Source organism: Podarcis melisellensis (genome assembly GCF_964234715.1).
Source record: "Podarcis melisellensis genome assembly, chromosome: 18".
NCBI classification, from domain to species: domain Eukaryota; kingdom Metazoa; phylum Chordata; class Lepidosauria; order Squamata; family Lacertidae; genus Podarcis; species Podarcis melisellensis.
In genome coordinates, this window is record NC_138536.1 from 7,814,719 (window position 1) to 7,841,971 (window position 27,253).

The following is a 27,253-nucleotide window of genomic DNA, read 5'->3' on the forward strand; positions in this document are numbered from 1 at the left end:
CTGCCAAGGAGACAAAGCAGAAGAACCCAAAGACTCTTGCAAGACCAGACTGCCTGGGCTTTCCCCAATCTGCGTGGTTTTCATCTATATCTTCAGAGCTAGGAAGCACAAGGCAGGCACACCCCTCTTTTGCCAGCTCTGCATCTTCACTCAGTCTGTCTCCAACACAGGAAATATTCTCGGCACCAACTTTTTCTTTCGCAGTCACAGCACAATTAATATTGTAATGCTGTGTTGCTTTCCGAGCCTCATGCAATCTACAGAAATATCTCCTGAGCTTTCACCAGATGAGATGACTATAATTTTGATTATTCCAAGTGGAATAAGTTTCATCACAATAACTTTCTGGAGTCTTGAATGGCTCAAGCGGCAGGTGCAGAGCTGGAGAAAAACATGGTGCACAGAAGTCAAGGGGTGTGTTTGGAAGTTGGAAGTTTGGCCTGAACTTTGCTCAAGACCACAAAGAAGGAGCTGGATCCGACCATGGACTCTCCTTCCTTGGAGGTTTTGAAGCAGAGGTTGGATGGCTATCTGTTGGGATTCTTTAGCTGAGATTCCAGCATTGCAGAGGGTTGGACAAGAGGACCTTGGGGTCCATTTCCAAGTCTCCCATTCTATGATTCATTGGGGGGTTTTAAGAAGAGGTGGGAGAGTCAGGGATGGACAACAGCCAGATGAAGGAGTCCCAGCCTTGAATCCCAGGCATCCTAAGCCCTTTTAAAATGTGGGGGGAGGGCAGAGGCTGTTAATGGGTAGTAGTTTTTTATTTTGATTATATATATTGTGGTTTTATATTTTGATTTTGCTCTCTGAACCGCCCTGAGGCCTCCAGGCATAGGGTGGTATATAGATTCAACAAGTAAATAAATATGAAGGAATAAATGGAGAATGCTGAGAATCCTCAGTACTGTGAACGGGATACCTGGTGGTGGGATCTTGTTTCCTGGAGGCTGCTAGAGACAGAGACTGGTGGAGCCTGCGATGGGGAGGGTTTTCCCAAGCCCATCTCTGGCCGCTTTGGGTGGGTCTGGGCTGCTTGATTCCTGCCGCTCCATTCTGGTTCTCTCCCTGAAGGGAAGTAGCTCCTTGGTGGCTTCAAAGCCACTTCAAGTGAATTTCCACCCCATCTTTGAAAGGCTTCTCCAACAGAGGGAAGCTCTCTGGGGTTGGTGAGGGGAGAAATGTTGCTTTGAACTTTCGACTCTCCCTTCCTCTTCGACATGTTTGGGAGAAGGTGAGCATCTGTTGCACATGGAGCCAACTTGCTCCTGGTCTTTGAGCAGAAACTTCTCTACTTGTAAACAATTGGGTGTGCAGAAGCCAGGTGTGACGGAAAAGTTGGTTCCATAAGTATTTATTTTTTACTTTTATCTCCTGCCAGGAAATGGTGAAAGAATGGCAGCCTCTGATTGGCTGTGGTTCCAGGAAGGAGAGTTTAAAAAGAGAGGCGTTGGAGGGAGACAGGGAGTTGGGCTGTTGAGGGTGGTGTGGTTGGTTGAGTTGAGCTGGTTGAGGAAGGAGGTTGGGAGTTAGGTAGGGAGATAGGATAGGAGTCAGGTTGATACACAAAGAGTGTTGAGGAGGCAGAGCTGGTTCTGGAGAAAAGGTCCACTCCACTGTACAGTGAAGGACTGAGTGTAGTGTCTGAGTGTAGTGTCCTGCGGGAGTAATAGGACCAGATCTTGCTGGGAGACTGAGGGTGAGACAGAAGTAGGAGCTGAGGTCTACTTAGGTCTCAAACTCGTCTGGAGGGGAGAGACTCTTCTGAGGAAAGAAGAGACTTCCAAAACCCAGTGAAGGAAGGATGTGTGTGGTGAACCCTTAAGACTGTTACTGAAAGTCCCTCAGGAGCTGGATTTGTTAAAGGGGTGGGTAACTGAAGGAAAAGAGGGACGCGGGTGGTGCTGTGGTCTAATCCACAGAGCCTAGGGCTTGCCTAGGTCGGCGGTTCAAATCCCCGCGACGGGGTGAGCTCTCGTTGCTCGGTCCATGCTCCTGCCAACCTAGCAGTTTGAAAGCACGTCAAAGTGCAAGTAGATAAATAGGTACTTCTCCAGTGGGAAGGTAAACGATGTTTCCGTGCACTGCTTTGGTTCTCCAGAAGCGGCTTAGTCATGCTGGCCACATGACCCAGACATGCTGGCCACATGACCTGCGGAGAAACGCTGGCTCCCTCGGCCAATAAAGCGAGTTGAGCGCCGCAACCCCAGAGTCGTCCACGACTGGACTTAACTGTTAGGAGTCCCTTTACCTTTAACTGAAGGAAAGTACTGCCTTAGAAAGGAACCAAACTATAAAGCTGAAACCTGTGAAAATGAATTGAAGTAGCGTATTATTATTGGAGTAACCTAAGTTTCTCCACTTGTATTGAACTACCTTGTTTTAAAATAAATCTTTATTGTTATTTTAAAAACATCTGCTTGAGACTCCAGCTCACTGGTTATCCCCCACACCCAGGTCCCCTACAGAATACTCTGGGCTAGTTAGCATTGGTTTTAAGGGTGGTTCAGTGAGGTGGGGGCAATATATATAAGAAAGAGCAGGCATTTCGGCACGAGCGGTAACTGAGGCGCCAAGCCCGTTGCACCAGGCTAGCATTCTAGCAGCTTTATTATTCTTTATCAATTTATTTATTAATTTATTAATATTTACTTCTTACTTACTTACTCATTTCATCTGTTTCATAAAATCCACGTACCACATGGTTAGGCCAATAACTCCCAAAGCCCTTTACGTAAACATAAGGCAGGACAATCATAAAAAAGTTTACAAACTTACTTCAGAAGATACAAAGGGTTAAAATAATAAAACAGACTCAATTTACCTCAACTTCCTAAGAATCTGGGTGGATCCTTAATAAAGTCTCCATAGATATTCCAAAACACCTTTCTTCTTATACAATTTGTAAAAATAAATACATAATTTCTTTTTGACTCCCCACCTCTCCTTTCTCGATGTTTGTTTTTATTACTCCTTTTTATCAGATGTTTTAAAATATATATGCTTTTATTATGTAGGCCCCGATGTCGTATTTCAATAATCCTCTGCCTTTGACTTCATGTATGGATGATGGTTTGACAGATAATATATCCGTGGTCTCCATTCTTCCTTAAACAATCCATCATTTTGGATGGTCATTTTAGCAGGTAATTTCACCACTTCAGCATATTCCCCCAGTGTCATAAGCCATTCCTCCTTGGTGGGGAACTCTTTCCATTTCTGTGCATATAATGTTCTAGCTGCTGTGGTTGCATACTGTGATGGTTCTAGGGGTTGCTTGTGCGTAAGTTGCCGCAACACCTGGCTGGGTGGCCTGAGTGAACCTTTTCTGTCTGGACAGCCACTCACCCATGGCTGTCTCAATCGCTGGCAGAATCCGTCAGTGGGCGTTTCTTGAACTTCTTCCAGCAAAGAAGCTCTTTGACGCCTAGTCTCTGCCTACTCCCCCTGGGCGGAAGCCTTCTGCGCAAGGAGGGTGTGGGCAGCGGAGGACCCGTGCTCTCCCCACTGGTCCCCGGCGAGGAGTCATGGGGCCGCCTCGCCGATTCCCCCATCTGCCCCCCTTCTCCACTGGTGCTACGCTGATTTCCTTCCCCAGAAGATGGGCTGCTTCTCTCCCTCCCGGGACGCTCTCCTGAACCCCTCTGGAGCCCTCCCTCTCCCTCTGGCTCCGATGGCAGTTCCCTGACATATACATACATAAACTAGTCAGGTTTCTCAGGACCTTTATTTATTAATTTTATATTGCACCATTCATTGGAATTCTACAGGTTGAATTGCTATAAGACTGAGAGCTTAGTGAGCTTTCCACCAATTTGAAGTGTTGAAAGTTTAAGTAGGATGCAATCTTGGCTTATTAACCTCTTCTAAATGCTTCATCAGTGGCTGTTCTGCCAATTATTTTCACTTCCCATCTGATCTTGGTTTTGCTCTATAAATGGGGACCTGAATGGGAGGAACCTGAGTTGGAGGAGGAGGAGGCCTCTCGCTCTTCCTTCCTGACTGAGCATAAGATGCCTCCTCTTAAAAGGTTTGTCAGGCAGGGAATACAACTATCTGGCATCGTCTCCTTGATTCCCTCCAATGCTAAACTTGTTGCTGGCTCACTCGTAATCTGGTGATCCACTCAACATCAGTGCACAATGTGTCATATCCTGGACAACGCAATAAAATCCATTGTACTCCAGTCAAGGCTTGGCTAAGGTGGAGGGCACGAAAATCGAACAAGTACATAAATTTAAATATTTAGGAATTTATTTTCAATATAATTTAGGGTGGAAAGCACACGTTGAATATCTTCAAAACAAGACAAAAGCCCTATCACACTCCCTCCTCCGTTTCTTCTACTCTGAGGGGACCTTAGTCATCCCTGCGGCCTTGAAAGTGTATAGCATTAAAGTGATGGCCACAATGGCCTATGCCGCACCTTTATGGGCTGCCTTTGCAAACCTCTCACCTTTAGAGTCACTTCAAAGCCAATTCTTACGCCGACTTCTAAAATTACCAACATGCGTAAGTAATGCGGCTATCCACTTAGAAATGAAGATCCCCTCAGTGGAGTTAGTTATATGGAGGAGAGTTTTGATTTATTGGGTATCCCTATGGCATAAACTCCCGAACCACTATCTCATTCAATGCATGTGGCGTGATGACTTCACAAATTCGTGGTCAGGAAAAATCCATGCCAAATTGCTGTCCTATGAGATCTCGCCCACAAAATTGCTCAAACTGGATCTAAATGTGGCAAAAAGGTGTATAAATCAAAGGCTGGATGATGCGGAGCTATACCAAAATTTCGTAGCTGGTGGTGGAGCCTGCTCGCCGTTAAATTTCGGCATAACCCCTATCTACCGCGCTCCGTCCTACTTAACATCGATTATGGCCGCGTCTCACCGATATGCCTTCATTAGAGCTAGGTTCAATGTCTTTCCAACAAACGTGCTGAGACATAGATTCACTAAGGGCCAAGTCCCTTCAATGTGTGCTTGTGAAATGAAAACACCAGAACCTCTACATCATGTTATGTTTATCTGCCCTTTGTACAGTTCAGCCCGTGCTAGTATACTAAACCCCATAATCCAGCCTATGGCTGACAAACCAGTAGACCTACAACTTGCCTGGGTTCTTCAAGATGTGTATCCTTATATTACCCTACAGGTTGCTAAATTCCTAACAGCCGTCGTCTCGTACAAGAGACGGAATGGAATGTTAGCTGATTATTGATAGTTATAAGAAATTTCTATAATGACATCAGATATTGATTTTAATGTAGTGCCTAAAATTTTTAATCTTAATCTTTTCTTATGAATGGCTAATATCTGCCCTTGTGAGTTGTGAATTGTGTTATATTATTTGTGGTTTGTACGAGTCCGCTGTTTTATTTGATTTTTTTTGTTGTGTGTGTTTCATGATGGCCGTAAAGCTGAATAAAACATTTTGACTTTGGCTAAGTCAGTTGCTACTTTTTGGAACAGGGAGCAGAGCTTACACAATACAAAAATTAAACCAGCAGACTACGGAAGATAATTTAAATGATTTTCTTAATTTATTAATATACAAAGTTTAGGAGAATGAAATGATGTGAAGTGAACTTCTGAATGATGCAGCATACCTGTAGAAAATGGAGTACAGGTATTCGAATATCTAGCAATGACATAACTAGAAAGTATTCTTGAATATCAGAACTGATATGGTTAATAGCAAAGCACACAGACTAAAAAACCCAACTCCTGTCTCCCTCTAGACTGTCTTGTTGTAAGATAAATATAAGTTCCCAAAACACAATATTATTAAAAGATAGTAGTTTACAAACTAAGAGCAGTAGACCAGGACGCAAAGCAAGGTAGCAAAACATTTCCTCCCATCTTCCTGTTCATGTGAACAGGACTACATAAAAGTTGGGCTAAGAAAGAACATAATCTCTTTCAGAGGTGGAGAAGGAGCAACATGGATGAGTAGCTGTGTTTCCTTTATGCACTTCTGGACATCAGAAACGTGGACTATTTTAAGAATCAGATGTTCCCTTAATTTCTGGTTGTCAGGTGCTCCTTTGTGTTCAGATCAGGCCTCAGCACAACAAGGTAGCACTTGGGAAGGAAGATGCAGCCCAGAAGCCCAGCACTGGAGGCCAACATAGAGAAGATCTGCACAGCCACCATGTACTTGCCCTTGGTGCTCAGGTAGGTGGGCACAAAAGACACCCAAACACTGCAGAAGACCAGCATGCTGAAGGTGATCAGCTTGGCTTCGTTGAAGGAGCCAGGCAGCTTCCTGGCTAGGAAAGCCACCGTGAAACAGGTGGCAGCCAAGAAGCCCAGGTAGCCCAGGGCAACGTAAAACATGGCCACAGACCCTTCGTTGCATTGCAGGATGATCTCTTCCACCTGGGAGTGCATGTCGGGCTCTGGGAATGGGGGAGAAGAGCCCAGCCAGATGGTGCAGATGAGAACTTGCCCCCCAGAACAGGAGATGACAATGGAGTTGGCCAGACTCTTGCCCAGCCATCTCCTCACCCTGTTCCCGGGCTTTGTGGCCAGGAAGGCCAGCACCACCGTGATGGTCTTTGCCAAGACAGAAGAAACAGCAACTGAGAAGATGATGCTGAAGGCCGTTTGTCGGAGAAGGCAGGTCTCTTTCCTTGGGCGCCCGATGAAGAGGAAGGAGGACAGAAAGGAAAGCAGGAGGGAGACGAGGAGGATGTAGGAGAGGTCCCGGTTGTTGGCTTTGACTATGGGAGTGTCCTTGTATTTAATGAAGATTCCCAACACAATGCCTGCTGTTATAGATAAGAAGAGGGCAACAGAAGCTAACACCATTCCCAAATATTCTTCATAAGCCAGGAAGACGATAATCTTGGGGATACAATGATCTCTGTCCTTGTTTGAATGGTGATCTTCTGAGCATTTGGTGCAATGTTCTGCATCTGGGGAATAGAAAAAGAGTAGCTGCAGCATCACTTACATCCCTAATGATCAGTGCTCTATTACGTTTTGAAGAAATCCTAGAGATTTCTTCCTTATGATCATTCCTTTCAACTCTCTTCCAGGATGTAATGAAGGTGATTTATCCGAAAGAAGTTGAAGAAGGAGCTCCATTCCACAATGTCTGCAGAATTCTCACAAAAAGTGGGTGAGACTGGATTTCTGCCCTGTGTTTACTCTCTCCAGAAATTCCTTCCCCCTTGGCGTCACCCACCTTCCTGGGCGGAGAAGGTCCCTTCCGCACACCCAGCACAAGCATAGCAGCAAACGGGCTTTCCTTCCAGAACCATCTTGGCATATCCAGGTCGACATCTTTCTGTACACCTGGAATGAGGTACGGCCTAACCAGGAAGACAAGAAGGTGCAACAAAGAGGAACAGTTAGGAGTATTTGTGGGTATGTAATTCACTCATAGAGTTTTGAAACGGATCTCTGGACTGCAGCCTTTGACCCCTCATCAAGGTCCTTTCAACCCCCCACTGACAATTGGGGTGACCAGAATATCTTGTTCTTCATAATTCGTTCAGTACAACTGAGGTTTGCACCACAGAACTCTGATACCTCTTCTCCATTTACCTGCTTCCCTGCTTAAAAAATCTTCAAAGAAAATAGCAATGGAGTCTGAAATGTGATTTCCCCAAATTTCAGGATTCTGATAATCTCTCAACCGCTAATTAAGACACATTTAATATGACTTTTCCAAATATTGGTTTCCCTCACTCTGTTCTTGAGGCATGCAAGGTTTCCTCTTGTCGCTGATCTATTTCCCTAGTTATTTCTAGTTCATATGCCATTCCTTAACATTAACCTTACATTACAATAGGTTTTTTTAAAAAAAGACTTACCATGCTTCACCAACAGCTGTGCACTTCTCAATTCCTGCACGTACAATAGTTTAACATTTGCAACATCTACAAGTGAGCTTACTCCACAAATTAAAAAATCCACAATAAATTAGTAATTATAATTTCTAAAATAAATTACTTTCCATCCTTCTGCATGTATAAAAACCCAATAGTTCACTTTTACTAGGTATTTTCCCTTTTCCATAGGTGTTTTCCCTTTTCTTCTTATCTACGTAGTCCATTCGGTTAAAGATTCTGTCCAGAATTCTTAAGTTCTCAGTCTGTCTTGGAAATAGATGGTGTCTTCTCTGAGGACCTCTGGTCCCTACCCTTTCTTTGAGCACCCCAAATTTCCCTCCTATCTCAGCTGCTGTGGAAAGAAGGAGTGGCGGTTGCAGCTGTTATTGAACGGTCAAGACATCATTGATCAACCTGATATAGTCATTTTGCAGCAGTTGCTCAAGGAAAAGCATAATAAGCATCTCCTAGCCTTCTCCCTTTGTGATTTACCCTACCTTATTGAATTTCTTGGGCCACTCAATGGCTTCTGGGTTAATGGTGAACTTTATGCCAGCAGACGTCTCTCTCCTTATATTCCCAATTTTCACAATGTCATGAGACTTATTGGGAAACATCACCCAGTTCACAATATCAAAGTCCGCTGGCAGCTCCCAGTTCTCATCCAAGCACAGTCTGCCTCTGGAAGTATTCAGACACTGGATTTCTCTCAAGAAAGGGTGAAGCTGGAATGACAGGGGAAAGCACCAGCACTGAGAAACCTGGAAGCCAAGATGGATATCTCAGTCCTACTCACTTCAACCTCTTCTGATTTGGGGCTGCGTGTATCTCATGTAGACTGGAATTCCTATTCAGCCATTTATATTACTACAGACCCTGCAAGTGCCCCAATTTTCCAGGGACGTCCCTGAATTAGAGACAGTTTTTCATTTGATCCCAGAATTTCCCACCTTTCCTTAGAATGTCCCTATTTTCGTTGGAGAAATGTTGGCGGATGTGTAGTTACCCAACCCACAAGCCGTCTAATCCTATATCGGGAATTTTTAAATGTTTAATATATTAGTATGAATTTCTTTATTTTGGGAGCTGCCCAGAGTGCTGAGGCAACTGAAGAAGATGTATAAACAGTGCTATTCTAGAAAAGAAGGTGCCGGAACTAACCATGAACACCTCCCTCTGAGAATGGCAATGGCACCCACCTGAGAGGTGTCAAAACTGAGTTCCAGCGAGTTCCCCTCTGAAAAAAAGCCCTGGCTATAAGCAGTCATTATGGAATGGGCTGTCTCTATTTTCAACAGAGAAATGTTGGGCGGTATGCTTCTATTACTAATACTAATAGTAACTATGATATTTTGCAGGCCTATCCCCAGTCAAGATCAGCATCTGTGTGGACTGCAGTTTGCAAAAAGGGGGAGGAAATACCTGCCACGGCTGTAGCCTTTGGGGTCCCCATTGCTCTCCTTCCTCCACCATCAGCCTCCTCTGGGATCTAGATGAAAGCGAAGCATGCAAGGCCTGAGCCACAGCCTGAACATTGATGTAATTGCCATAGCTGTCAAAAGACAGGGTTTTCTCACGCTCCTCTTGGGGCAATAGCTGCAGTTTCTCCTCCTCTCTGCATCTTATCCTTCCTTTCACGGACAACTGATGCTTTGAATATGAACACTGAAATGCTTGATTCAAATAATCCAGAAGATTGATCTGTGATTTGTCACCTTTGCTGCTCCTTATTCTGGTCTGAATTGCAAAGGACAGAGAACCATGGAGGTGCTGGAATAAATTTGGAGGGAAGTAAATGCCAGCTCTGATTTCTAACAAAGCTGTTGTGATCCAGACTTTCGCCCCTATTTCCTTCTCATGGGTATCGTGTATTACCATGAGCAATATGATAACCAGTGCATTGGTTATATAGGAAACAAAGACCCCAACTTGTCTCCATAGGAAAAAAGGTTCCCCAGGCCTCATAAATTGATCTGGATCATTTTCTGGTACTTTTTTTGATAAAGCAATGCAGATCCCTTTGCTGAACATCAGAGGTTTCACAGCGCTCTCAAATCTTTCTCCACTGTCATTGTCTGGAGTGCAGAGGCCAATCCACGTCCATCCAAAATACAGGAGCAATTCAACAATCCCCTGGTACTGACTTTCCTCTTTGGGAGTCATCCGGTAGACAAAAGGGAACAGGGTTTTACCTTCGAGAACCTGGGCAGTGAAGCCATAACTGATCTAGCAAGGAAAGCAAAAGATCACCAATTTATTTTACTTTCAGCATAACAGATATTTACTTATCTGAAATGCCTGATATCTATCTAAATCTCTGATGGCTGAGGCTGATGGGAGTTTTAGTCGGAAACATCTGGAGGTGTCAAGTTGGTGAAGGCTCAGTTTTGAAAAAGGGATGTTGGATCCATAGCTCAGGATTTTCCCATTTTGAAAAATATCCCTGCTTGACCTATCCAAAGAGAAAGTAGAATTTTACGCAGTTGAAATTCTCTGTGCTTCATGCTCTCCCACTACTTACCTGTGGGATTTTGTAGATGCCTGACAAGGCTGAAATCACTCTTGAGATGACAGTATTGCCTCCTTCAAGAACAGCCAGCAGGTGATTCTGTTCTCCACAGTGATAATTGGGAATATTGCATCCACTGCCTGCAAGCAGCTCTAGCATGGCGTCTGAAGTCATCCTTGCATCGAAATGGTTCTCATAGATGTTGTAGCCCAGGGTGATGTTGGGTAAGAGCCTGAGATCCTGGTTGATCTCTTGGGTGGTGAGCAGGAAAGACAACACATGCCAGAAGTACCTAGTTGCCTCCCTGCAATAAATGAATTATTTAAAAAGAGTGAATCTGATATTCATATTAATGGGAGGGAGGAAACATTATATGATCTACAAAGATTAGTATTTATTTATCCTTTTACATTAATATCAAACCTTTTCCTGTCTAGCATAGAACAAAAATTTGGAGATCTCTGCTCCATGACAGGAGCTTTGATGCAAACAGCACACAGAGCTGTTCAGCAGTGGAACAGACTCCCTCCGAAGTTGACCATGTGTCATGGATCCTTCAGGAGAGATTCTTCCGGGTTCCTTCCATCTCTGCAACTCTGTGATTCTTTTCTAACATGGTTTTATGAGTAAGAAATGAAGGCGCCCCTCAAAATGTGTGCTATACTGGGAAGTTGCTGCAAGGGCTGCTTTTCCTGCATTGGTCTTTGGCTTCTTCCAAGGGGCTAGACTATAGGTAGATAAGAGACCATTTGATTGAAGGAGGGGAAGCACCAAATACCTCAGTCCCCTTTTTGTTACAAATGAGGCCTGGTGGCTTACAGGTTTGAGTGTGTGGTAAAACCTATAATTTTGTACATGTTTTTCATCTGTGACTCCACCAATGAGGACACCCCCTGGTCTGTATTTTTTTTGTTGTTGTTGTTTAGTCGTTTAGTCGTGTCCGACTCTTCGTGACCCCATGGACCAGAGCACGCCAGGCACCTCTGTCCTCCACTACTTCCCGCAGTTTGGTCAAACTCAAGCTGGTAACCTCGAAAACACTATCCAACCATCTCGTCCTCTGTCGCCCCCTTCTCCTTGTGCCCTCCATCTTTCCCAGCATCAGTGTCTTCTCCAGGGAGTCTTCTCTTCTCATGAGGTGGCCAAAGTACTGGAGCCTCAACTTCACGATCTGTCCTTCCAGTGAGCACTCAGGGCTGATTTCCTTAAGAATGGATGCGTCTGATCTTCTTGCAGTCCATGGGACTCTCAAGAGTCTTCTCGAGCACCATAATTCAAAAGCATCAATTCTTCGGCAATCAGCCTTCTTTATGGTCCAGCTCTCACTTCCATACATCACTACTGGGAAAACCATGGCTTTAACTATACGGACCTTTGTTGGTAAGGTGATGTCTCTACTTTTTAAGATGTTGTCTAGATTTGCCATCGCCTTTCTCCCAAGGAGCAGGCGTCTTTTAATTTCGTGGCTGCTGTCACCATCTGCAGTGATCATGGAGCCCAAGAAAGTAAAATCTCTCACTGCCTCCATTTCTTCCCCTTCTATTTGCCAGGAGGTGATGGGACCAGTGGCCATGATCTTCGTTTTTTTTTATGTTGAGCTTCAGACCATATTTTGCGCTCTCCTCTTTCACCCTCATTATTATTTTATATAATCATTTTATTTGAAGCATATCATTCCTGCTCTTCTCCCATAGAAATCCACCCATTTTCAAGAGAGATTTTTTCATTCTGAGATGTAGGTGTCCTGTTGTGTTGTATAAAGAGAACTGTGATCCAAATAGAATAAACATAAAATAATGAATCTCAGTTGCTTGGAAATTGCTTGAGTTTCATGCCACCCTCTGGGTTAGGAAACAGGTACCTACTGTGTCAACCGTTGCAATAGTTAGAAATGAGACCAGTTGTGTGTGTGTGTGTGTGTGTGAAGAAAAGGAATAAATCCTTTTCACATTTTAGACTCCACTAACAAGGAAGTCTTCTGACTCATATTATTTTATTTATCATTTTAATTAAAGCACATATTTCCTGCTCTCCATCCACCAAACGTTAATCTGTAGGATTTAAAAAATCCATTTTTAAAACTATAGCATTCTTTAACGACAGTTTGTTGATGGTCATTTATAATATTATATCAGTATAAGGATATAATCGAAGAATGCAAGAATGCCAATGAATCTGGTCAGGGTTCAAAAGTTTGCACTGAATTTCCCCACCTGCAGGATGCCATGAAACTCAGGCAATTCCCAAGGCTCAAGGGTTTTATTCAATATTATTCCATTATTCCAGAGCTCAAAGGTTGAATTGCCTGAGTTTCATGGCATCCTGCAGGTGGGGAAATTCAGTGCATCCTTTTGACTCCTGACCAGATTGATTGGCATCCTTGCAATCTGCTAAAAGCAACACAGAATCAAAGGTAGGAGAGTGTTTCACTAAGGAAGACCCAGAGAACATGGAAATAGGAGAGGGTTGGGTGGAAACTTTTAGTGGACCCCCAGCTCCCATCAGCCCAGCCAGCAAGACCAATGGTCAGGGCAGGGTAGATCTGCAACATGAGGACAGCCTTGGCTCCCCAGCCCTGAGAAAGGCACTCTTTCCTTGATAAATAGGAACCATTACAAGGACTGGAGGACCATGAAACCCACCCACATATGATTTTACATACCCCTCATTCCTGGCCAAGGGTGTCTGAGAAAAGACGTATGGAGTTTCCTCATATGAGCGTTTTGGAGATATGATCCCACTGATGAGAAAGTGTCCAGGCCGGTAGTAATTGCGAGCATCCGTTTGATCCCTGACCAGATTCAAGGGACATTTCGCCTTGTGGTTCCCGCAGACTCCAAAGGGCATCATGAGCAGCAGAAGCTGCAACAGAAGCAGCAGGGATCTCATTCTGGCTCCTCCTCCTCTTACCTGCCCAGGAAGCAAAGCAGAAGAACCCAAAGACTCTTGCAAGACCAACCTGGGTGGGCTTTCCCAATCTGGGTGGTTTTCATCTATATCTTCTGAGCTATGAAGCACAAGGCAGGCACACCCCTCTTTCGCCAACTCTGCATCTTCACTCAGTCTGTCTCCAGCACAGGGAATATTCTCTGCACCAACTTTTTCTTTCCCAGACACAGCGCAATTAATATTGTCATGTTGCTTTCCAAGGCTCATGCAATCTCCAGAAATATCTCCTGAGCTTTCAGAAGATGAGATGACTATAATTTTGATTATTCCAAGTGGAATAAGTTTCATCACACAAACTTTCTGGAGTCCTGAATGGCTCAAGCGGCAGGTGCAGAGCTGGAGAAAAACATGCTTGATTCTAGCCGATCCCTTCTTACGAAACTGGTGGAATATGATGAAATGTCTAAACTCAGAGGACAAAATGATGGATTGTTTTTGTACGATCCTTATCTACTCATTAAGAAATACACAAATCAAACATATTGTTCTTTAATGAAATAAATACTTTACACAAAAAGAAAATAGAAAATAGAAAAGAGATCATTATAATTTTGATTATTCCAAGTGGAATAAGTTTCATCACAATAACTTTCCGAAGTCTTGAATGGCTCAAGCGGCAGGTGCAGAGCTGGAGAAGAACATGATGGACAGGGGTGTGTTTGGAAGTTGGAAGTTTGGCCTGAACTTTGCTCCCAAGGACCAAAGAAGGAGCTGGATCCGACCATGGACTCTCCTTCCTTGGACGTTTTGAAGCAGAGGTTGGATGACTACCTGTTGGGATTCTTTAGCTGAGATTCCTGCAGAGTGTTGGACTAGAGGACCTTGGGGTCCCTTTCCAAGTCTCCCATTCTATGATTCATTGGGGGGTTTTAAGAAGAGGTCGGACAGTCAGGGATGGACAACAGCCAGATGAAGAAGTCCTAGCCTTGTATCCCAGGCATCCACACCCTTTTAAAATGTAGGGTTTTTTGGGGAGGGCAGAGGCTGTTATTGGGTAGTACCTGACTTTTAGAAGACATCTGAAGGTAGCTCTGTTCAGGGAAGTTTTTAATGTTTGATGTATTTATCGTGTTTTTAATATTCTATTGGGAGCCACCCTGAGTGGCTGGGGAAACCAAGCCATATGGGTGGGGTATAAATAAATGGTTGTTGTTGTTACACTAGATTTAATGAACACTCATATCAGAGTGCCCTGGAAACTGATGGCCATAGTCTTTTATATACTAACCTTTTATGCTCTTCCACATCCGTTTAATGCTCCGAAACCCCTCTTTTAGCTTCTTTTAGACTTTTATGTATACTTTGTGTTTTAATATATTTTAGCTTTACGTTTTACAGATTGGAAATGACTGTACCCCACCCTACTGATGCTGGTCTACTACCGTAATAAAGATTTGATTGATTGAAATGAAAAATCCTTTAGTAATGCTGTGATTGGACACCGAAATAATATAATACAGGGTGATTCATAAATGAAATATACAGTTTCCAGATCCTGTAAGACCGGCGCCGACACGGAAAACAGCTGCGAACCGTGAGGTAGATGTACTCATAAAGTGATGGAGGTGATAGTGCGCGTGTCACGTGACTAGTCAGGCGAAATGGCTGCGTCTGCAGTGGAGAAGACGTTTTGTGTTCTTGAATTGAGCAAAACGGAGTTTGTTGTGCAACGGCATTTGCAATTGCGATGTGTGTTGTGTGACAAACGGTGCATACATAGAACATCTGTGACTGTTTCGAAACTACTTTAAACATTCCCCTACAATTCTGTCACAGGTAACATGAGATATATTATATATTTTTTATAGTGTGTTGAAACTGTGTACTTCATTATGAATCACGCTGTATAATAATATAATATAATATATTATAGGTTCCTACTGGAAGACCGGACAAAAGCTAGAACTTTGGCAGTGGCAAAGTTTTTATCGGTGGTTGAAAGAACAAATGAGCCCTATATTCCAAACAAAGTGCTTGATTAACCTGGAGGTAGGCTGTATGAACTCTGTATTGATTTGTAATGTTTTGTTGGTCTCTGGACCGTAATAAAGATTGTTGTTGTTAAATAAATAAAATATAATATAATATAATATAATATAATATAATATAATATAATATAATATAATATAATATAATATAATATAAATAACATACATACATCGTACTTTTCCGTGTATAAGACACGGAAAATGGGATCCCCCATTTTCTTAATATTGAGTCCCCCCAAATAGGGGGTGTCTTATACACGGGGGCATGTTCTACACAGGAAAATACAGTAATATGTAATTACTATAATATAATATGATAGCTAAAGGTAAAGGGACCCCTGACGATTAGGTCCAGTTGTGGCCAACTCTGAGGTTGCGGCGCTCATCTAGCTTTATTGGCCGAAGGAGCCGGCGTACAGCTTCCGGGTCATGTGGCCAGCAGGACTAAGCCGCTTCTGGCGAACCAGAGCAGCGCACGGAAACGCCATTTACTTTCCCGCTGGAGCGGTACCTATGTATCTACTTGCACTTTGACTTGCTTTTGAACTGCTAGGTTGGTAGGAGCAGGGACCGAGCAATGGGAGCTCACCCCGTCTTGGGGATTCAAACCGCCGACCTTCTGATCAGGAAGCCCTAGGCTCTGTGGTATAACCCACAGCGCCACCCGCGTCCCAATGTAATATATAATATAATATAATATAATATAATATAATATAATATAATATAATATAATATAATAAATATAATATAATATACCTTCCCGCAAATTAATATTTCATTATAATTAATATTAGTAATAATAATGAAATAAGTCAAGCCAGAGGCTCCTCCCAGCTCTGCCTTGCCCTGCCTAGTGGGCGTGACCACTCTCCACTAAATCCCGCCCCGCCTCTCCCCGCTTTCCACTGCTGCCTTTCGTGACCCATTGCCTTCCCCAGCTCTACTCGCCCCACCTCCTTTCACAATGACTCGCCCAGATTGGCGTAGGCGGCCTGCCACTCTCGTGAGCAGTTCCCTCTCCCCTCTCTTCCCGGCTGCCTCGCCCGCCCCTAACCCTGGCCAGTGCAATAAAATTCATTGGATCCCAGTCAAGGCTTGGCTAAGATCAGTTGCTACTCGTTGGATCAGGGAGCAGAGCTTACACAATACAGAAATTAAACCAACAGACTATGGAAGATGTCTTAAATGAATTTCTCAGTTTATTGATTTACAAAGCTTAGGAGAATGAAATGATGTGAAGTGAGCTTATGAATGATAGTGCATAAATGTGGGAAATGGAGAATAGAAAAGTGAATACATAGAACTGGCATAACCAAACAGTATTGTGGAATATTAGAATTGATATGCTTAATAGGTAGTCATGACAAAGCAAACAGACTCAAAAACCTTTTAAATCTTTTTAAAATTATTAAAAGATAATAGTTTACAAACTAAGGGCAGTACACCAGGACTCATTGTAATCCTTGGCAAAGTAAGGAACCAAGGACATTCCTCCCATCTTACGGTTCATGTGAACAGGACTACATAAAACCGGGGCTAAGAATAAACATAATCTCTTTCAGAGGTGGAAAAGGAGCAACATGGATGAGTATGTGTGTTTCCTTTATGCACTTCTGGACATCAGGAACACGGACTATTTTAAGAATCAGATGTCCCCTTAATTTCTGGTTGTCAGGTGCTCCTTTGTGTTCAGATCAGGCCTCAGCACAATAATGTAACACTTGGGAAGGAAGATGCAGCCCAGAAGCCCAGCACTGGAGGCCAACATAGAGAAGATCTGCACGGCCACCATGTACTTGCCCTTGGTGCTCAGGTAGGTGGGCACAAAAGACACCCAAACACTGCAGAAGACCAGCATGCTGAAGGTGATCAGCTTGGCTTCGTTGAAGGAGCCAGGCAGCTTCCTGGCTAAGAAAGCCACCGTGAAGCAGGTGGCAGCCAAGAAGCCCAGGTAGCCGAGGGCAACGTAAAACATGGCCACAGACCCTTCGTTGCATTGCAGGATGATCTCTTCCACCTGGGAGCGCATGTCGGACTCTGGGAATGGGGGAGAAGAGCCCAGCCAGAGGGTGCAGATGAGAACTTGCCCCCCAGAACAGGAGATGACAATGGAGTTGGCCAGACTCTTGCCCAGCCATCTCCTCACCCCGTTCCCGGGCTTTGTGGCCAGGAAGGCCAGCACCACCGTGATGGTCTTTGCCAAGACAGAAGAAACAGCAACTGAGAAGATGATGCTGAAGGCCGTTTGTCGGAGAAGGCAGGTCTCTTTCCTTGGGCGCCCGATGAAGAGGAAGGACGGCAGAAAGGAAAGCAGGAGGGAGACGAGGAGGATGTAGGAGAGGTCCCGGTTGTTGGCTTTGACTATGGGAGTTTCCTTGTATTTAATGAAGATTCCCAACACAGTGCCTGCTGTTATAGATAAGAAAAGGGCAACGGAAGCTAAAAACATTCCTAAATATTCTCCATAAGCCAGGAAGGTGGTAATCTTGGGGACACATTGATCTCTGTCCTTGTTTGAATGGTGATCTTCTGAGCATTTGGTGCAATGTTCTGCATCTGGGGAAGAGGAAAAAGAGTGGCTGCAACATCACTTACATCCCTGATGATCTGAACTCGATTACATTTTGAAGAAATCCTAGAGATTTCTTCCTTATGGTCATTCCTTTCAACTCTCTTCCAGGATGTAATGAAGGTGATTAATACTAAGGAAGTTGAGGAAGGAGCCACATTCCACAATGTCTGCAGAATTCTCACAAAAAGTGTGTGAGACTGGATTACTGCCCTGTGTTTACTCTCTCCAGAAATACCTTCCCCCTTGGAGTCACCCACCTTCCTGGGCGGAGAAGGTCCCTTCCGCACACCGAGCACAAGCATAGCAGCAAATGGGCTTTCCTTCTAGAACCACCTTGGCATATCCAGGTCGACATTTTTCATTACACCTGGAACGAGGCACGGCCTAACCAGAAAGACAAGAAGGTGCAACAAAGAGGAACAGTTAGGAGTATTTGTGTGTATGTTACTCCCTCATAGAGTGAATTCAAACGGATCTTTGGGCTGCAGCCTTTGACCCCTCATCAGGGTCCTTTCAACCCCCCACTGACTATTGGGGTGACCAGAATATCTTGTTCTTCATAATTCGCTCAGGACAACTGAGGTTTGCGCCACAGAACTCTGATTCCTCTTCTCCATTTACCTGCTTCCCTGCTTAATAAATCTTCAAAGAAAATGGCAATGGAGTCTAAAATGTGATTTCCCCAAAGTTCAGGATTCGGATAATCTCTCAATCACTAATTAAGACAAATTTAATATAACTTTTCCAAATATTGGTTTCCCTCACTCTGTTTTTGAGGCATGCAAGGTTTCCTCTTATTGCTGATGAATGCCCTAGTTATTTCTAGTTCATATGCCATTCCTTAACATTAACCTTATATTACAATAGGGGTTTTTTTTTAACTTCTCATCCTTCACCAACAGCCGTGCACTTCTCAATTTCTGCACATACAATAGTTTAACATTTGCAACATCTACAAGTGAGCTTACTCCATAAATTTAAAAAATCCACAATAAATCAGTAATTATCATTTCTAAAATAAATTACTTTCCATCCTTCTGCATGTATGAAAACCCAATAGTTCACTTTTACTAGGGGCTTTCCCTTTTCTTCTTATCTACGTAGTCCTTTCTGTCGAAGATTCTGGTGTCTTCTCTGAGGACCTCTGGGCTCTATCCTTTCTTTGAGCACCCCAAATTTACCTCCTATCTCAGCTGCTGTGAAAAGAAAGAGTGGTGGTTGCAGCTGTTATTGACGGTCAAGACACCATTGGTCAACCTGATATCCTGATATGGTCATTTTTCAGCGGTTGTTTAAGGAAAAACATAGTAATCATCTCCTAGCCTTCTCCCTTTGTGATTTACCCTACCTTATTGAATTTCTTGGGCCACTCAATGGCTTCTGGGTTAATGGTGAACTTTATTCCAGCAGACGTCTCTCTCCTTATATTCCCAATTTTCACAAGGTCATAAGAGATATTGGGAAACATCACCCAGTTCACAATATCAAAGTCCGCTGGTAGCTCCCAGTTCTCATCCAAGCACAGTCTGCCTCTGGAAGTATTCAGGCACTGGATTTCTCTTAAGAAAGGGTGAAGCTGGAATGGCAGGGGAAAACACCAGCGTTAAGAAATCTGAAAGCCAAGATGGATATCTCAGTCCTACTCACTTCAACCTCTTATGATTTGGGGCCTGCGTGTATCTCATGTAGACTGGAATTCCTATTCAGCCATTTTTATTACTACAGACCCTGCAAGTGCTCCAATTTTCCCGGGATGTCCCTGAATTAGAGACAGTTTTTCATTTGATCCTGGAATTTCCCAACTTTGCTTAGAATGTCCCTATTTTCATTGGAGAAATGTTGGCAGATGTGGAGTTATCCAACCCACAAGGCGTCCAATCCTATATCGGGAATTTTTATTATGTTATTTTAGTATGAATTTCTTTATGTTGGAAGCTGCCCAGAGTGCTGAGGCAACCCAAAAAGACGTGTGGGGTATAAAGAGTGCTATTTTTCTATGGCACCCACCTGAGAGGTGCCAAAACTGAGTTTCAATGAGTTCCGCCTTTAAAAAGCTCTGGATATCAACAGTAAACACTGGTCAACAACAAATTTGTTGTCTGCGTTTTTTCAGTTGATTTAGAACGAATCTGATGCCATGTCAAATAATTGTTTTGATTGGAAATGATTATTTTAATGACAAGAAGTATTCAGGTCCAATAGTTCTGGGTGATTATGTCGAAAAGGGATCAGTTTGAAGTCATAAAACCTTGAAATCTTCCATAAATTGGTGCGGCAAAGCATAAAGTTATTTTGGTATTAAACTTGGTGACCAGGATAAAGCTTGGGCGCCACACATGGTGTGCAAGGCATGCACCGAGACTCTTCGTGGGTGGACCAATGGCAAGAGGAGTCTGAACTTTGGAATTCCCATGGTCTGGAGGGAGCCGACAAACCATGTCACTGACTGCTACTTCTGTGCTGTTGATGTGACTGGGATCAACAGAAAGAACTGGAGAAGCCTCAAGTATCCTGATCTTCAATCAGCACATCGTCCTGTAGCTCATTGTGATGAAATTCCAGTACCTATCTTCGGAGAACTTCCTGACATTAGTGACGAAGATGCCTCCAGTGTTGAAGGACATGAAGAAGAAGTGGTTCTTGAAGATGATGCTCCACATCCATTTTCCCAAAAGGAGTTGAATGATCTAGTTCGCGACCTCAGCTTGTCAAAGGACTCTGCCGAACTGTTGGCATCCAGACTGAAGGAAAAAAACCTCTCTGACAGTGCTTGCATCAGCTTCTTCTGCAACAGGCATCAAGAGTACCTCCGTTTTTTCTCGGAAGAGAAGGACTTGGTGTACTGTGCAGATATTGCGCAGCTTCTGCTCAAGCTTGGAGTGCCACAGTACGAACCCAAAGATTGGAGACTGTTCATTGACAGCAGCAAGCGATCACTGAAATGTGTTCTGCTAAAGAACGGCAACCAGTACCGATGTTTTCTGTGCATGTGGGATAGTAGGGACCGTGCTCAGCATTACACGAAGAAGGACTGGCCTGTGCGGGAGGAATTAGTGCCTTGCAAAGAAAGGAACGTCTTCAACGACCCTCTGGTGGACAGAGACAGAATACTCTTCCCACCGCTGCACATCAAGCTCGGCTTAATCAAGCAGTTCACCAAGGCTCTGGATAAGGACGGTGACTGATTCACTTACTTGTGCCAGGCTTTTCCAGGATTGACCATGGAGAAGTTGAAAGCTGGCATCTTTGACAGTCCTCAGATCCGTCAGCTCATCAGAGATCCAGAGTTCGGAAACTCAATGAACAAAGTGGAACTGGAAGCGTGGAAGGCATTTGTTCTGGTAGTGAATAACTTTCTTGGCAACAATAAGGCCAGAAACTACGCAGAACTTGTCAACAACATGCTGACTGCTTTCAGAAACCTGGGCTGCAACATGAGCATCAAGATGGACTACCTATTTTCACATATGGACCGGTTTCCTGAGAACCTGGGTTCAATGAGTGACGAGCAGGGGGAGAGATTCCATCAGGACATGAAAGAGATGGAGACCAGGTATCAGGGTCGCTGGGACGCAGTCATGATGGCTGACTTCTGTTGGACTCTGAAGAGAGACCTCCCTGCCGCTGAGCATTCCAGGAGTTCCAAGAAGTTCAAGCCCTGAAGTTTGAAAAATGGTGAAGCAACATGCAATTTACGTGTACTTACCTTTATCAATGCCCACCATTCAGTTTACAGTAATCGATGTTTCTATCAGGTAATCAATATATGTTGTTGGAAAAACATTTTTTTCTCTTAAAAACGTATTTAGGATGATATGTGTTGACAAAAATCAGCCGATAATGCCACAAAAATGTAATCGATTTTGTCACAAGATCTGATTTTTTTTCAAATCAAGATAGCACAAAAACCTGACCTGATGGAGAGAAACGGATGCCATTTCCTGATTCAGCAGTGCAAAAAAACCCTAAAGCAGTTGTAGAAATCTAGACAACATTCAAAAAGTAAAAAATTGTTGCCCAGTGATTATCGTTATGGAATGGGACGTCTCTATTTTCATCAGAGAAATGTTGGGCTGTATGCTTCTATTACTAGTACTAATAGTAACTATGTTATTTTACAGGTCTATCCCCAGTCAAGATCAGCATCAGTGTCGGCTGCAGGTTGCAAAAAGGGGAAGGAAATACCTGCCACGGCTGTAGCCTTTGGGGTCCCCATTGCTCTCCTTCCTCCACCATCAGCCTCCTCTGGGATCTAGATGAAAGCAAAGCATGCAAGGCCTGAGCCACAGCCTGAACATTGATGTAAGTGCCATAGCTGTCATAAGACAGGGCTCTCTCACGGTCCTCTTGGGGCAATGGCCACAGGTTCTCCTCCTCTCTGCATCTTATCCTGCCTTTCACGGACAACAGATGCTTTGAATATGAACACCAAAATGCTTGATTGAAATAATACTCAAGATCGGTCTGCCATTTATATTTGTCACCTTCGCTGCTCCTTATTCCAGTCTGAATTTCAAAGGACAGAGAACCATGGAGGTACTGGAACATATCTGGAGGGAGGTAAATGCCAAATCTGATTTCTAGCAAAGCTGTTGTGATCCAGACTTTTTTCCCTATTTCCTTCTCATAGAAATGAAGTATTACCACGAGTCCTTGGATACTCAGTGCACTGGTTATATAGTAAAAAAATACCCCAACTTGTCTCCATAGGAAAAAAGGTTCCCCAGGCCTGATAAATTGATCTAGATCATTTTCTGGTACTCTTTTTGAGAAAGCAATGCAGATCCCTTTGCTGAGCATCAGAGGTTTCACAGCGCTCACAAATCTTTCTCCATCGTCATTGTCTGGAGTGAAGAGGCCAATCCACGTCCATCCAAAATGCAGGAGCAATTCAACAATCCCTTGGTACTGACTTTCCTCTTTGGGAGTCATCCGGTAGACAAAAGGGAACAGGGTTTTACCTTCGAGAACCTGGGCAGTGAAGCCATAACTGATCTAGCAAGGAAAGCAAAAGATCACCAATTTATTTTACTTTCAGCATAACGGGTATTTAATCATATGAAATGACTGAGATCTATCTAAATCTCTGCTGGCTGAGGCTGATGGGAGTTGTAGTCTGAAACATCTGGAGGTGTCAAGTTAGTGAAGGCTCAGTTTTGAAAAAGGGATGTTGGATCCATAGCTCAGGATTTTCCCATTTTGAAAAATATCCCTGCTTACCTATCCAAAGAGAAAGTAGAATTCTACGCAGTTGAAATTCTCTGTGCTTCCATGCTCTCCCACTACTTACCTGTGGGATTTTGTAGATGCCTGACAAGGCTGAAATCACTCTTGAGATGATAGTGTTGCTTCTTTCAAGAACAGCCAGCAGGTGATTCTGAACTCCACAGTGATAATTGGGAATATTGCATCCACTGCCTGCAAGCAGCTCTAGCATGGCGTCCGAAGTCATCCTTGCATCGCAATGGTTCTCATAGAGGTTGTAGCCCAGGGTGATGTTGGGTAAGAGCCTGAGATCCTGGTTGATCTCTACGATGGTGAGCGGGAAAGGCAACACGTGCCAGAAGTACCTAGGTGCCTCCCTGCAATAAATGAATTCTTTAAAAAGAGTGAAACTGATATTCATATTAATGGGATGGAGGAAACATTATATAATCCACACAGATTAGTATTTATTTATCCTTTTGCATTAATATCAAACCTTTTCCTGTCTAGCATAGAACAAAAATTTGGAAATCTCTACTCCATGACCGGAGCTTTGATGCAAACAGCACACAGAGCTGTTCAGCAGTGGAAGAGACTCCCTCCGAAGGTGACCATGTGTCATGGATGCTTCAGGTGAGATTCCTCTGGGTTCCTTCCATCTCTACAACCCGAAGATTCTATTCTACTATGGTTCTATGAGTAAGAAATGAAGGTGCCCCTCAAAATGTGTGCTATACTGGGAAGTTGCTGCAAGGGCTGCTTTTGCTGCAGTGGTCTTTGGCTTCTTGCAAAGGGCTAGACTATAGGTAGATAAGAGACCATTTGATAAAACGAGGAGAAGCACCAATACCTCAGTCCCCTTTTAGTTACAAATGAGGCCTGGTGGCTTTCAGGTTTGAGTGTGTGGTAAAATCTATAATTTTGCCCATGTTTGGATCAGTGACTCCACCAATGAGGACACCCCCTGGTCTGTATTATTTTATATAATCATTTTATTTGAAGCATAATGTTCCACCCTTAAGTTTTTTTAAAAAGCAGTGACAGAAAGGAAAAAGTGCTGAGATTGGAGGAGGAAACCTTTAATGTAGCCCATGGTGAGCTGTAGGTCTCCTGTGGTATTGTGTCAAGAGAACTGGGCTAAGGTTGTTCACAAATGATCCAAATAGAATAAACATAAAATAATTTTGGCAGCTTGGAAATTGCTTGAGTTTCATGCCTCCCTCTGGGATAGGAAACAGGTACCTATGGATTCCAAGTGAAGAAATCTCAAACATCTCACTACTTAGAAATGAGGCCAGTTGTTTGTGTGTGAAAAAAAGGAATAATTCCTTTTCACATTTTAGAGACCTGACTCCATGAACAAGGAAGTCTCCTGATTCATATTATTTTATTCATCATTTCAATTAAAGTACATCTTTTCTGCTCTTCAGCCACCAAACGTCACCCAGAGGAGCTTAAATTCCTTTTGTAAAACTGTAGCATTCCCTAACGACAGTTTCTGAATTGTCCAAATGGAATAATATTGAATAAAACCCTTGAGCCTTGGGAATTGCCTGAGTTTCATGGCATCCTGCAGGTGGGAAAATTCAGTGCATCCTTTTGACTCCTGACCAGATTCATTGGCATCCTAGCATTCTACTAAAAGCAACACAGAATCAAAGGTAGGAGAGTGTTTCACTAAGGAAGACCCAGGGAACAAGGAAATGGGAGAGGTTTGTTTGGAATCTTTTAGTGGACCCCCAGCTCCCATCAGCCCAGCCAGCAAGACCAATGGTCAGGGCAGGGTAGACCTGCAACATGAGCACAGCCTTGGTTCCCTAGCCCTGAGAAAGGCGCTCTTTCCTTGATAAATAGGAACCACTAGAAGGACTGGAGGACCATGAAACCTATCCACATAGGATTTTATATACCTCTCAGCCCTGGTGAAGGGTGTCTGAGAAAAGACGTATGGAGTTTCCTTATAAAAGTATTTTGGAGATATGATCGCAGTGATGAGAAAGTGTTCAGGCCAGTAGTAATTGCGAGCATCCGTTTGATCCCTGACCAGATTCAAGGGGCACTTCGCCTTGTGGTTCCCGCAGACTCCAAAGGGCATCATGAGCAGCAGAAGCAGCAACAGAAGGAGCAGGGATCTCATTCTGGCTCTGCCTCCTCCTCCTCTTACCTGCCAAGGAGGCGAAGCAGAAGAACCCAACGACTCTTGCAAGACCAGACTGGGTGGGCTTTGCCAGGCTGGGTGGTTTTCAACTCTACCTTCGGAACTAGGAAGCACAAGGCAGGCACACCCCTCTGTCGCCAGCTCTGCATCTTGTCTCAGTCTGTCTCCAACACAGGAAATATTCTCTGCACCAACTTTTTCTTTCCCAGACACAGCGCAATTAATATTGTCATGCTACTTTCTGAGGCTGATGTAACCTCCCGAAATATCTCCTGAGCATTTAGAAGAGGAGATGACTATAATTTTGATTATTCCAAGTGGAATAAGTTTCATCACAAAAACTTTCCGAAGTCTTGAATCGCTCAGGCAGCAGGTGCAGAGCTGGAGAAAAACATGATGGAGAAAAGTCAAAAGGTGTTTTTGGGAATTGGAAGTTTGGCCTGAACTTTGCTCCCAAGGACCAAAGAAGGAGCTGGATCCGACCATGGACTCTCCTTCCTTGGAGGTTTTGAAGCAGAGTTTGGATGGCTATCTGTTAGGGATGCTTTATAGAGCCAGTGTGGTTCAGTGGTTAAGAGCGGTGGACTTGTAATCTGGTGAACCGAGTTCGCTTCCCCGCTCCTCCACATGCAGCTGCTGGGTGACCTTGGGCCAGTCACACTTCTCTGAAGTCTCTCAGCCTCACTCACCTCACAGAGTGTTTGTTGTGGGGGAGGAAGGGAAAGGAGATTGTGAGCCCCTTTGAGACTCCTTAGGGTAGTTATAAAGCGGGATATGAAATCCAAACTCTTCTTCTTCTAATAGGCCACTTTGGGTGGATTTGATTCCTGCCAATCCCTTCTGGTTCTCCCCCTGAAGGGAAGTAGCATGTTGGTGGTTTTGAAGGCACTTCAAGTGAATTTCCACCCCCTCTTTGAAAGGCTTCTCCAACAGAGGGAAGCTCTCTGGGGTTGGATGAGGGGAGAAAGTTTGCTCTGAACTTTTGACTCTCCCTTCCCCTTCGACATGTTCTGCGGAAGGTGAGCTTCTGTAGCACATGGAGCCAACTTGCTCCTCGTCTTTGAGCAGAAACTTCTCTACTCATAAACAAATTGTCTGCGCAGAAGCCAGGCTAGCATTCTAGCAGCTTTGTTATTCTTTATGAATTTATTTATTAATATTTATTTACTTTCTTACTTACTTATTTAATTTTTCATAAAATTCATGCACTATTTTTGCCAATCACCCCTAGAGAGCTTTACGTCAAGATAAGTCAGGACGATCATAACAAAGTTTACAGTCTTACTTTAGAACATTCCAAAAGTTAAAATAACAAAACAGAATCAAAATTAGTCGTATTTCAGTCATCCGCTGCTTATATTTCTTTCTTTTTTTTAATAAGATATTTATTAAGATTTTCAAGAGATAAAAACAGGCAAAAAAGAAAAATACAAGAAAAAAGATACAAAAAGGGGAAAAAAGATAAAAATAGTTAAAAAGATAATCCAATCATCACATATATTTGATTACCTTGTTTCCCGGGCCTCCTCACACCTTCCTTCTCTGTATTCCAGTTCAGATTATTATTCCAGCAAATTCCTCCCTTCTTTCAAATCCTTTCCCTAATTCGTAATATTCTGTCATCCCATTACCTTAATCTATTTCATCTTATCTTGTACATATATATATAAAGAAAAAACCTTAAAATTTAAAACTTAAATCTTAATTTTTGCCAACTTCTCCTAACCATAACCTTCTTACCTAATTCTTTAAACATTTTTATAAGAGCCAAATAAATTCATTTCAACATTCTCCTAGCATTCATCAATTTTATAAAACAGTCCTAATGGTAAAAATAAAAATAAACAATCCAATCTTCGTCCAGCATCCCTTCCTCCTGGTTCCGGGTTTTGTCAGTCCTTTTTATCTTGTTAATCTAGCACATTAACTTGGCCACCTTATATCCGAGGCCCTCATGTCTCTTCCATGTCCCTTCCGCTGCACTTTTTCATATTTTCCTTTTATTCTTGGGGACTCCAGCTTGGTGATG

The 27,253-nt window shown here is 43.4% G+C and overlaps 3 protein-coding genes across 12 annotated transcripts in view; 1 reads left to right on the forward strand and 2 right to left on the reverse strand.

Moving 5' to 3' along the window:
* LOC309360694 (vomeronasal type-2 receptor 26-like) overlaps positions 1–13,831 on the reverse strand; it is a 41,169-nt gene extending 27,338 nt beyond the window's left edge. Inside the window, exons 1-6 of the mRNA XM_081895440.1 lie at positions 13,015–13,831; positions 10,365–10,656; positions 9,266–10,069; positions 8,341–8,568; positions 7,195–7,321; positions 5,888–6,922 (exon numbers count right to left, since the gene is read on the reverse strand). Of these exons, the coding sequence (XP_081751566.1) occupies positions 6,024–6,922; positions 7,195–7,321; positions 8,341–8,568; positions 9,266–10,069; positions 10,365–10,656; positions 13,015–13,589 (2,925 nt within the window). The 5' untranslated portion in view covers positions 13,590–13,831 and the 3' untranslated portion in view covers positions 5,888–6,023. The remainder of the gene's footprint in view (positions 1–5,887; positions 6,923–7,194; positions 7,322–8,340; positions 8,569–9,265; positions 10,070–10,364; positions 10,657–13,014) is intronic.
* LOC309360855 (uncharacterized protein) overlaps positions 1–27,253 on the forward strand; it is a 143,993-nt gene that overhangs the window by 28,963 nt on the left and 87,777 nt on the right. For all 10 annotated transcript variants that reach the window (XR_014164247.1, XM_081895800.1, XM_081895799.1 and 7 more), the window contains exon 4: positions 23,577–23,699. Coding sequence is in view for 9 of the 10 variants with exons in the window: in XM_081895800.1 (XP_081751926.1) it covers positions 23,577–23,699 (123 nt within the window). In the remaining variant the exon portion in view is untranslated. The remainder of the gene's footprint in view (positions 1–23,576; positions 23,700–27,253) is intronic.
* LOC309360976 (vomeronasal type-2 receptor 26-like) overlaps positions 16,888–27,253 on the reverse strand; it is a 39,464-nt gene continuing 29,098 nt past the window's right edge. The window contains exons 2-7 of the mRNA XM_081895987.1: positions 24,977–25,418; positions 23,152–23,443; positions 22,047–22,856; positions 19,210–19,437; positions 18,119–18,245; positions 16,888–17,845 (exon numbers count right to left, since the gene is read on the reverse strand). Coding sequence (XP_081752113.1) covers positions 16,947–17,845; positions 18,119–18,245; positions 19,210–19,437; positions 22,047–22,856; positions 23,152–23,443; positions 24,977–25,203 — 2,583 coding nt within the window. The 5' untranslated portion in view covers positions 25,204–25,418 and the 3' untranslated portion in view covers positions 16,888–16,946. The remainder of the gene's footprint in view (positions 17,846–18,118; positions 18,246–19,209; positions 19,438–22,046; positions 22,857–23,151; positions 23,444–24,976; positions 25,419–27,253) is intronic.